We start from the raw sequence: 12,014 nt of genomic DNA, 5'->3' as shown, positions 1-12,014 counted from the left end.
ATCATAACATTTGATCGTGAAGCTAAGTTGATAAAGTGCGGAATTAGCAAAATCTGTATCAGACTAGGTACGGATCATAACATTTGATTGTGAAGCTAAGTTGGTTAAGGTGACGAATTAGGAAAATTTCTATCAGACTAGGTACGGATCATAACATTTGATTGTGAAGCTAAGTTGGTTAAGGTGACGAATTAGCAAAACTTCTATCAAAATAGGTACGGATCATAACATTTTATCGTGAAGCTAAGTTGGTTAAAGTGTCGAATTAGCAAAATCAGTATCAGACTAGGTACGGATCATAACATTTGATCGTGAAGCTAAGTTGATTAAAGTGTCAAATTAGCAAAATCTGTATCAAACGTGGTACGGATCATAACATTTGATCGTGAAGCTAAGTTGGTTAAAGTGCCCAACTAGCAAAATCTGTATCAGACTAGGTACAGATCATAACAATTTCAAAATGTGGGTTTCTACAATATGTTGCATGAAAAGATTTTCAGACACTCTTCGTATATAATTAATTGGAAGTATTAATTGAAAGTACCGAAATTATTTGGAAGTATTTTTAAAAAAGAAACGGTAAGTCGTCTTTGGGTTTTAGGATCTAAGGTCAAAACAATAATTTTTTTGTAAATATTGCTCAAAATTATTTTATATTTTAGGATGTATTAGTACTTTTCTTTGAAAGATTGTTCTTATCAATGAAATGATAAGAATTGCGAGAATTTATATTCAAATAAATTTCAATGAAAAGCTAAGTTTTTGTTTTTCTTTACATAGTCGTGTTTAGTTGATTCATGAAGCAACAACTGTAGGAAAAACATCTCAAAAATGTTTCGAATAGAAATTTTGGTAATCTTTACCGTTTTTCTAATTCTACATGGAAAACACACTGAACAGGTTTGGTTTTATTAAATATATTGAACAAATTTATAAATTTTTTAATTGTTTCTTATCAGTTAATGATGGTTACTCTTGAATAATATATACCAACTGTTTATATACCTATAAAAATTTTTTTAATTTAAATTATATAGGCTTCATTACCGACTGATTTGTATTATACTGCAGGCGTTGTAGAATTTAAACAAGCTCAACTTCTATCAAAATTGGAAGAAAATCTTAAAAACTATATAAATATAATTGCTTCAGATACTGCGACATCAACAGATATTATGGTATTTCCAGAGGGTACACTCAACAGTAATAATGAACTAACATATGTGCCTGATCCCGCTAAGGAATTAGTTTCACCTTGTGAACTACCTAAACCAAGCATTTACCACAGTTTCCTAATAGAATTGTCATGTGCAGCAAAAAAGTATCAAAAGTATTTGGTGATTAATTTATCGGAAAAAGGAGACTGCCCCACAGTACTGGAGGATACGCGTCCTTGTGCAAGCGATGGCCTTAACAAATTTAACACAAATGTTGTATTCGATCGTAATGGAACCGTAATCTCACGTTATCGTAAAGTACATATGTGGAATGAGGGAAAAAATACTACCCTTCTTCCGGAGTATGGAATGTTCGACACGGATTTTGGTGTACGCTTCGGACATTTCATTTGTTTTGATATTTTGTTCTATACGCCAACGCAGGAATTGGTTGAGAAATATGGAATCACCGATTTTATATTTCCAACGATGTGGTTCTCGCAGCTGCCATTCTTGACAGGTGAGTACAAAGTGCAGACCTCAGTATAATATACAAAGTAATACTCGTATATAAGAAATTAGTCATACACTGCTCAGTTTCTTATCAATGGAATTTTATTTTTTAATAATTTTCATTAAGCACTTTTAGTAATATAAATAAACTATCGTCTGACTTAAGTAGATTATTTAACTTCCTAATAAATGTCTTATCGCCATGACGTGCAATCTATACTTCACTTTTATTTGTCATAATAATTTTGTTTATTATTTCAGCCGTACAAGTACATGCAGCCTGGTCTTTTGGTAATAATGTGAATCTCTTAGCAGCGGGTGCTAGTTTCCCACTAATTGGCTCAACTGGTAGTGGTATTTATGCCGGTCGGCAAGGTGTTTTGGTAGCTAAAATGAATACCGGCTTGGGTGAACGTGCTTTATACGTAGCAACTGTGCCTAAAAAACAAACAATTCCAAAACGTTTCAGGAGAGAAGTTGCTCCCAAAAATATCGCTAACACCTCTACAGCTCCACGCATCACTCAAAGTGACATATATTTGAAACCTGACAATATTGAAGAGTATGCAAGCGAGGTATTAGATCTGAATCAAGGGACGAGTTTCACACGTGAACTGTGTTACAACAACACATTTTGTTGTAATTTCGAATTAAAGTGGAAACATTTAACTCCAGTGGTAAATAGTACTTATTACACATATCGTTTGGGTGTTTTCGATGGCTTACGCAGGGAAGTGGCACCGGAATCAAATTTCCTTAAGAATTGTGCTATATTTAGTTGCGTTGGTGAAGGCATCGAAGATTGTGCCAAAATATTTTCATCAAAAGTTGGAGAAATTGAACCTCAAATCGCATTTGAACGGATTGTTATTGAAGCAACATTCCCCACTTCTAATCAATTACTAATAATGCCAAATAGTTTGAAGGAGGACTTAATGCCAGTACCTGTTGGGAATTTTGAATGGCATGAGAAAATAGACAAGTAAGCAGAATTTGCTGAATAATTTTTAATTGATTTTTAATAATTTTTTTGTTAATTAATAGTGAGACACAACTCGTGCGATTCGTGCTGAATACCACAACCGATAATCTACTCACGTTTTCGATTTATGCCAACTATTTTGATGAACAAAAATATGGTAAAAATAGTACCACCTCCCCGACATCTTCACTTATGCTACTTTTAAATAGTTGGTTTATTTTCAAAAAAATATTTTAATATATTATAACGAAAACTTTATGAATGTACGTGATGCTTTGATTTACATTAAAAGTTTCTCTATAAAAAGTGATAATACAGATTTCTGTTTCTAGTATTGTAAAATTAGTAAAATAGTAATTTTAGTAAAATTACTATATTAACTACTTCTCTAACTACATTAATTAAGTATACACCACAAATCTATAACGAAATTATTTTCAATCTAAATAGATTTTATTACCTTTTGATGGATCTTATTTCAAGCCAAGAGACTACCTCGGGGTCACCGATGTGGTATTTCATCAAAATGCCGTACATGAAGCTTATACGTTTCTTTTTTTACTGTCATTTCATCAATTGACTGGATGTTCCAACCTATTTAGTTTTATTTGTCATCGTTGCAGTTATGTCATTGCACCGGTTCTTATTTGGACCGGTTATGCGAGCTGTGATAAAGCTTTCCGCTCCTCTTCGAAAGTTGCAAACATTTTCGATGCACTCCATTTGACTATGCTTGAACATATGTCATATATAATGCTGTTAGGAGATGGTAGGTGACCTGAAACCTTTCACCGATGTCAAGACCATTTGGGCAGTAGGTATTATCTGTATTATATCTGAAACCACTCAGCGATGTTATGACAGTTTGAACAATAGGTATTATATCCCAGCTTAATTCGGTGAATATATGGAAGTTATTAATTCTATTCTGAAACTACCAGCTGTTTTCATGATTTGGAAGAGGGTTGTTATAATTATTTCACCCCAAAACGAAATAAAAACAGAACTTCTACGCCAAACTGAAAATGTGTAAGTTTAATTCTTTACTACCCACTCTGAGAAAAATTGGTTTATGAAATATACACAACAATCCAAAAAGACAAAAATCTGATTGAAGATCGCCCCAAAGGAATAATACGGGTTTATTAATATATTAATTGATATTTGAATATATTAATTGATTCAATTAATTTCAACTGAAAGACATTCTATGTGCACAATCTTGTGAGCATTGCTAAAGCCTTCGATAAAATATGAAATTTTAAAAATTTATCGATTTTATTTTTTTTGAAATTCACTTAAATTATTTAGATTTCTCAATCACAGAAAATTTAGGTGTGAATTAAGATAAGGCCCTATCCAATTCGAAACCTAACATTAGTTTTTTCATTTGAAGAGATGAAAATCCAGAACTCACGTAAAAACCCTAAACATAATTCTTGATGCTTCTACAGATTTTCCGGATTTTCAGGAATTCTTTCCCAGAATTCTAAAAATTCGGAAAAGTAGATTTCAGGTCAATATTTGCTTCAAATGGGGTCCAAAAATTGTTTACATTCATGAAAAATATTACTTTTGTGTACAAGTTGTAAACAATTGTATCATAAAAAAATACTTGGTATTTATCATAGACATTAACCCTCTCCGATAAAGGAGAGAGCACTGAAATTATTTACGAAAACTGAAAGACTTTCCAACACCACGTTATCGAATCTCTGAATGGTTACAGGCTAAAGCCTGTAACTCCTCCCGATACCTCGGGGAGGTATGCAGATCTGGGGTCAATTATTGCTTAGTCTAATGAAATGATAAACAATAATCCAGTCAAGGCGTAAAGAGGGGTCTCGAAGACATCTCGCAGTTAAGAAATAGTAAAAGTTCTCAAGTGTACTGGCTCAAATAGCTTCAACATAAAAATAAAATGTTTTGTATGAAAAGATAATAAACTGCGATTTTTGTAAATAATTTAAATAATAAAAACGGTTTATATTTAGTTAATATAAATATAATAATATATAAATATAAATATAATCATAATAAAAACCGTAAATTTAAAAATAAAATTTTTTTGTTAAGTTTGCAAAAATAATGATAATAATTATTAAAAATAAAAATAATAATTAAAAAATCCTGCTGCATAATGTATCTCTGTCTGTAGACACATGTATGTACATATGTATTTAAATATGTATTTATATATACACACATGTATTATACACATATAAGTATGTCATTATTTATAGTGTCTGACAATAAACGTTATAAAACCATTGTATTAATTTAACACATTTTAGAAATAAAAACTAAATAAATATAAAATTAAATAATTCAATAAATATATAATTTAATAAATAAATAATTTAATAAATAAATTAATAATTAGCATTTAAATTAAAATATATTGAAACAATAAAACCAAATTGTTAGTAGAAAATATTGAAAACAATAATTTACTTCATTCCATAAAAAATACAGAATATGTACATAAAAAAATATTTTTTAAAACAACAACACAGTAGAGTCACTTGACTGAGCTACGCTGTACTTAACAGTGAATTAAATGTTTTTTTTTTCATATTAATAAAGGGGCCTCATTGTGTGTGTTTTCGTCTTTTTTCACTTTAACTACATAAACACCATAAAGCAATGAGCTTTTATTTCCTCAAATAAAGGTGCAACCCTGTAAAATGCAATGCAGGTTCTTGGCTGAGCTTGTCGATGTGATATCTCTTAGAACAGTTATCGGTGTGGTGCCTTTATCAAAAATGCAATGAAAGATTATTAACAAGAATTAAAGAGTATTTAATATTCTCTTTGCTAAAATATTCAAAGCTCAGTTGTGATTGACGCGCTGCGAAGTGAAGTTTGGCTGCTGAGCTCAAACGATGACGTCGCAGCAGCTGCAGCAAAATTTTTGTTATTTTTTTGTTTGTGTGAATATTTTATAAAATGAAGTGAAAAGTGATGAATTAAAAATTTTTAATAAAAAACTTAAGATTATATTTCTAATAAATGATTACTATAGTGTACTTAAATTATATTTACATACATATGTTCATATAAATATATAACTGTAATTATGTGTAATGCCGCTAATTGTTGTGGAATCGTTTAAAGTGGATTAAAGCTGCGCACCATAAAGGGTATGTTCAATTAAACACTTAACCTTAATGATTAATAGTTAATTTAACAAATATTATTTGTTATTAATATGTAATATGTAAATAGCATATACGTATGTATCTAATTATGCGAATTGATGGACTCTATAAAATAAATACATACGTACATAAATGGGTATTTATGTATATACAGTGGCTCACAGCTTATTTGATGCAAGCAAAAATTTTTTGAAAAATGTTGTTTATTTCAAAATATTTAGAGTTATTGTTTGTAGTGTGTTTATTCATTTAAAAAAAAAAACCCCAAAAATCTTCTTCCATTCCTTAGTAATGCATCAAAAACCAAAAGCAAATGAAAAATTCATGTCACAGCTTAAAAGATGCAACATCAAAAAAACTAATATTTTTACAAACTTCCGGACTAATTCTAAGTACTTAGTACTTTGTTGGATATTCCTTATTAGTAATAACAGCATGAAGCCTTTTTGGCATGGAATCAACCAGTTTTTTGGTATAATCTGGACTAATTTTACTCCACTCTTGCTGTAAAGCGTTTCTTAAGTCAAATTTGTTGCGGATGTCATGTTTTCTGATAATAGTCTTCAAAACGGACCACAAATTTTCAATAACGTTCAAGTCTTGTGCAGGAGTTTGGAGAATGTGTGGACATTGCCATATCAACCACGTTTGTACTTGTTAATTTGTGTTTTTACAATTTAACTTTATTCTTATCGGAAGTCAAAAGTTAATCTATTTCTATATTTTTACAAAATGTTAAATACAGTTAATCAAATAAGAATAGCCTACTATTCAATTATGATTATACATTTCCAACATTCTCTTGGACCTAATTTTTGAAACCACTAAAGTAATGTTTAACATGACATTGAAATTTTGTTTATTCTAGATTAAAACGAACAGGTTGTCTTCTCCTTCTAACCGACCGTCTTAATTGAACTGGCAACTGATCAGTGTGTGTGGACCCATATCTGTCGTCGGACTCCGCTTTGTCGTCTTTCTCTCTTTGATTTTGTTTCAAGTCAGATCCAGTAGTGATTATTGTTTCATCGGTCCCCATTTTGTCGTCTTTCTCTGTTTGACTAAGTTCCGGGTCGAATCCAGTAGTAATTGTTGTTTCCTCAACCGGTGGTGTCCGAATACTGAAATCTAAATCAATATCAATATTATCTGCCCTAAGCTGATTTGAATGCGATGACGATAAATTTCGACGTATTTGATTTTGATGTCGTTTTATGTAACCATTTTCAGTTTGAATAAAATACATTTTATTTCCCAGCAATTTCTGTATCACGCCTCTGATCCATTTATGCGATCCCGAATAATTACGAGCTAACACTTTCTCTCCAACTCCGAATTTATTTCTATTTTGAGTTTTCATAGTCTCCATAACTTTCGGGAACAACGCCGATAAAATGGTTCTTGGTTGCCGCCCATGTAACAACTCTGCTGGCGATTTATCAGTTGCTAAGTTTGGAGTAGTTCCATACGTTGTAAGATATTTATACAACGCTTTGTCAATATGTTGTTCCTCTTTCATAATTTTTGTTACTGCTTCCTTAAAAGTTCTCACATGTCTTTCCGCTAACCCATTCGAAGCCGGATGAAAAGGAGCAGACGTGAGGTGCTGAATTGTGTTCATTTCACAAAACTTTTGAAATTCATTGGACGTGAATTGTGTTCCGTTGTCTGTCACGATAGTGCACGGAAGACCTTCGATAGAAAAAATTTTTTGTAGAGCTCCAACTGTTGTTACAGCTGTTATTGTTGATAGTTCCACAATATATGGAAATTTTGAATATGCATCCACAACTATGAGCCACATACGTTTAAAGAATGGACCCGCGAAATCCAAATGAACTCTTTCCCACGGCCTACTAGGTTCTGGCCATGCAGAAAATTCTCGCTTTGGTTGACTTGCACCTTGTTGACAAGATGAACAATCATCATGAATACGTTCTATGGCTTTATCAATAAGAGGAAACCACACATATCGTCTTGCCATCTGTTTCATACGACCTTTACCCCAATGACCCTCGTGTAACAAATTTAATACTTGAGATTGCAGTGCTTTCGGTAGCACCACTCTAGTATATTCAGCCTGAAGAAGTAACACTCCATTCTGAAATGATAAGCAAAATCTGCGATTAAAGTACGGTTTGATACTACCTTCAGATTTCGGCAATTGTTCAGGCCAGCCATCTTGTACATATCTGCTGACACGTTGAAGAGTGTTGTCATTAGCAGTCATATCCTTTACTAATGTTGCATTTACTGGAAGATAATCCACAGCATTTTGATAAACAGTATCGACATCATCTAACATCACAACTTCCTTTCTATCAAATTGTATGTCATCCCCACACGGCAATCTGGAAAGAGCATCAGCGTTAGCATTCTGAGATGAACTTTTGAACCGTATAATGTATTCATATGCTTGAAGTACAATAGCCCAACGCTGTAAACGATGCAACGCCATCACTGGCAACTTTCTATTCGGATTAAACAGTGTTGTCAACGCTTGATGATCAGTTATTAATTCAAAACGTCTTCCATAAAGATATTGATGAAACTTGGTCACTCCATAAATTATTGCTAATGCCTCTTTTTCGATTTGAGAATAGCGTTCTTGGCTGCTGTTTAATTTTTTTGAAGCATACGCGATTGGCTTCTCTGAACCATCAGCATAACGATGTGAAATTACTGCGCCGATTCCATACTTAGATGCATCTACTGCTAACACTATAGGCTTCTTATCATCATAATGAACGAGTTCCGTAGCTTTGATCATAGCATTCTTCAATGCTTGAAAAGCATCTTCATGATATGCTGTCCATTTAAACACAGCATTCTTTTTCCTTAGTTCATTTAAAGGAGCAGCTAATATGGAAAACTGTTTAATGAATTTGTTATAATAATTAACTTTTCCAATGAAAGCTTCAACTTCTTGAATATTACGAGGACGCGGCATTAATTTGATTGCCTCTACACGTTTTCCTGTGGGCATTAATCCATTCACATTGATTACGTGTCCAACATAATCTACCTGCTCTTGCGCAAAACTACATTTTTCGCTTTTACATGTCAAGCCGTATTCTTCCAAACGTTGAAAAATTTTAAAAACATTATTCAAATGTTCTTTATTATTTCGACCTGTTACGATTATATCATCTAAATAGACTGCACAGTTCGGTATTCCAGCGGTTACTTCTTCCATAAGACGTTGAAATATGCCAGGAGCACTGGCAATACCGAATGGCAATCGTTGAAACTGGAACAAACCAAATGGCGTATTAATGACTAGAAGTTCTTTTGTTGCGTCAGACAATTCTACTTGCAAGTACGCTTCACTAAGATCAATTTTTGTGAAAAATTGTCCTCCTTGAAGTTTATAAAAAAGTTCCTCAACTCTAGGAATTGGATACCTGTCAATCTCAATTTGCGAGTTCACACCAATTCTGAAATCTGCACAAATACGTAATTTTCCATTTGGCTTTGACACTACAACTATAGGAGCGGCCCAGACGCTGCTTCTGATAGCTTTCAAAACTCCAATATTTACCAACCGATCAATTTCGATGCGAACGTCTTCTCTTTTCGCAAACGGCAGGTTGTATGGTTTAAAGAATTTAGGCTTAGCATCTGACTTCAATCTGATTTCAGCTTTGAACAACGTACAACGCCCCAATTTCGAAGAAAAAATGTTAGCATGTTGACATCTGAGTTCATGTAGAGATGCGGTTAAACTTTGTTGACTGTCACAAGGATTATTTGCATAACATTCAATAACAGGTAACTGCAGTTTGAAATTTAATACTGTAAACAAATCCAATCCCAGTATGTTAGTAACATATTCATCGTTAACTACAAGTATCTCAAGGCTTCGAGTAATATTTCCATACTTGACATTCACTCTGAGAGAACCCTTAAGAAAAATAACAGCTCCTCCATACGCTCTCAGAACTTTATTCGTAGGCCCACAACTAGGTCTACCCAGTTGTTTATATGCCGCCAAACCAATTAAGGAACATGTTGCACCAGTATCTACTTGAAATGTTAAAATTTCGTTATTTATATTGAGGTCAACGAAAATTTTAGATGAACTAAGTTGCGAATCAACTGATTTAACTTCCGTTGTTTCATTCGCATTAATTGACTCAAATGAAACATCACTCATAAAATATACATCTCTTGCTCTATTTTGTTCCTGTCTTCGAACCTTAAAATTAGAATTCTGCTGAATACCTGTCACTGCTGATTGACAAACTGCAGCAATATGACCTTGCTTTGTACATAACCGACACTTTGTTTTGTTCTTGTAATGATAACATTGATTTCTTTGATGTGCTTTCCCACAAGCTGGACACGATTGTCCTCCCTTCACTGAATTTCGGGACTTATTATTACTTCGATTCTGTTTAACTTTCTTACTTGAACTGTGATTAACTTCATTAACTGTTTGACTGATTTCTTCACCTCTAATTTCGTTACAAGTTTTAACCGTTGCTTCATATATTGCTGCTATCTGCAGTACTTCCTCTAGCGATGGGTTTGTTTTCTGCAACGCGGCACTACAGACTTTATCGTGTGGTGTGTGTATCACAACCATATCTCGTATACAATTATCTATAAACGATTGCTGGCAAGTTTCACTAGTACATAGGAACATGCACTCTTTAGCCGCACCACGCAGTTCTGCCACCCACTCAGCATATGATTGACTTGCTTTCATTCGTATTAAATGAAATTTAAAACGTGCTGCTAATATATGCTGTTTTTCCGCAAAATGATTATCCAATTTTGCTAGTAGTTCACCAAAAGACTTATTCTCTATATTATTGTCACATAACTTTTGAATAAGTTCAAATGTCTCTGTACCTATCCACGAAAGGAAACATGCGCGTTTTAATACATCGTCTTTCACTTGATGTGCCACAAAATGTTGATGCATCTGCTGAATATATATCGACCACTTTTCAACATTTTTCTTAAACCGTCGAAAGGTTGGAGTTGAATTAGCGGATTTTTTCCCGTTAATCACGCTTCTCAATACTTCTTCATTTTTGTTTAATATTTTCTCAAAAAATTCTTGATTTGCTAATGAGAACTCTCTTAGAACTGTCGCGAGTGCCTGAGCATCCATTTCCTCGTCGCCAACTGTTAATTTGTGTTTTTACAATTTAACTTTATTCTTATCGGAAGTCAAAAGTTAATCTATTTCTATATTTTTACAAAATGTTAAATACAGTTAATCAAAATCAATAGCCTACTATTCAATTATGATTATACATTTCCAACAGTACTAATGCTGAGTTGTGCTTAGGGTCGTTGTCTTGGTAAAAGCGAAAATCATCTGCAATCTGCAATTTCGTTGCACTTTGAATCAAATTTTCTTGAAGAAGCTTTAAGTAAATATTTTTATTCATAGATTCTTCGATGGGCACCAAATTTCCTACTCCATTTGATGACATACATGCCCAAACCATAACATTACCACCTCCGTGTTTTACGGTAGCACGTAAATTTTGTGGTTTGAGCTCAGAATTGACTTCGCGCCATACATAAGATCTTCCATCTGATCCAAATAAGTTTATTTTGACTTCGTCTGCAAAAAGTACATTTCGCCAAAATGCTGGACTCTTATTTAAATGCTCTCGTGCAAACTGCAACCTTTTAATTCTATTTTTTGCACTTACGAAAGGTTTCTTTACAGCTTCCATTGAAATTTGATTCTCTCAATATTCTGCGGACGATTTCAGGATGACAAATTTTTCCAAAATCTATTTTGGCCATGTCTGTCAACTTTGGAGCGCTAGTTGTTGCATTTTTTTGAATTTGGTTTACCAAATACCTCGATTCTTTTTCTGTAAAAATTTTATTGGGAGCCTTTCGTCCCTTATTTTTTAAACACTTCAATTTATTGAAAGATCTTTAAATTCTGCTGATAAATTAATTTAATTTGATTATTTAATAAATTTTTTTTTTAAATTTTAAATATTTAAAGAAACTATTTTAAATTAATATATTAACATATAGAGATATATATGTAGAGTGTATACACTCTATCAATGCTTATAATTTGCATGATATTATTAGTTGGTGAATTTTGGTGACGGCGGAGCATTCTTTTAAATCTAAGTGTAACATTAGCCTAGTTTTGATAACTGAATCTTCGGCTGTGAAAACTACAATTCTAAAATTAACATAAATTCATATAAAAAT

At 32.8% G+C, this 12,014-nt stretch overlaps 2 protein-coding genes across 2 annotated transcripts; one reads left to right on the top strand and one right to left on the bottom strand.

Annotated features, from left to right (window-relative positions):
- The first annotated feature begins 785 nt into the window (after nucleotides 1-785).
- LOC119669313 (vanin-like protein 1) lies at nucleotides 786-2,942 on the top strand. Its single transcript, XM_038079154.1, has 4 exons — nucleotides 786-900; nucleotides 1,038-1,677; nucleotides 1,932-2,652; nucleotides 2,715-2,942. The coding sequence occupies exons 1-4, from the start codon at nucleotides 832-834 to the stop codon at nucleotides 2,887-2,889; spliced, it is 1,605 nt and encodes a 534-aa protein (XP_037935082.1). The 5' UTR covers nucleotides 786-831; the 3' UTR covers nucleotides 2,890-2,942.
- A 3,730-nt stretch (nucleotides 2,943-6,672) lies between these two features.
- Nucleotides 6,673-10,935, bottom strand: LOC119666429 (uncharacterized protein K02A2.6-like). Its single transcript, XM_038075708.1, has one exon. It carries the CDS (start codon nucleotides 10,933-10,935, stop codon nucleotides 6,673-6,675), a length of 4,263 nt encoding a protein of 1,420 aa, XP_037931636.1.
- Between the last annotated feature and the right edge of the window lie 1,079 nt (nucleotides 10,936-12,014).

Source organism: Teleopsis dalmanni, chromosome 1 (assembly GCF_002237135.1).
Source record: "Teleopsis dalmanni isolate 2A chromosome 1, ASM223713v2, whole genome shotgun sequence".
Lineage (NCBI taxonomy): Eukaryota > Metazoa > Arthropoda > Insecta > Diptera > Diopsidae > Teleopsis > Teleopsis dalmanni.
The sequence above is the reverse complement of the archived record's forward strand: the minus strand, read 5'-3'. Positions and strand labels throughout refer to the sequence as shown.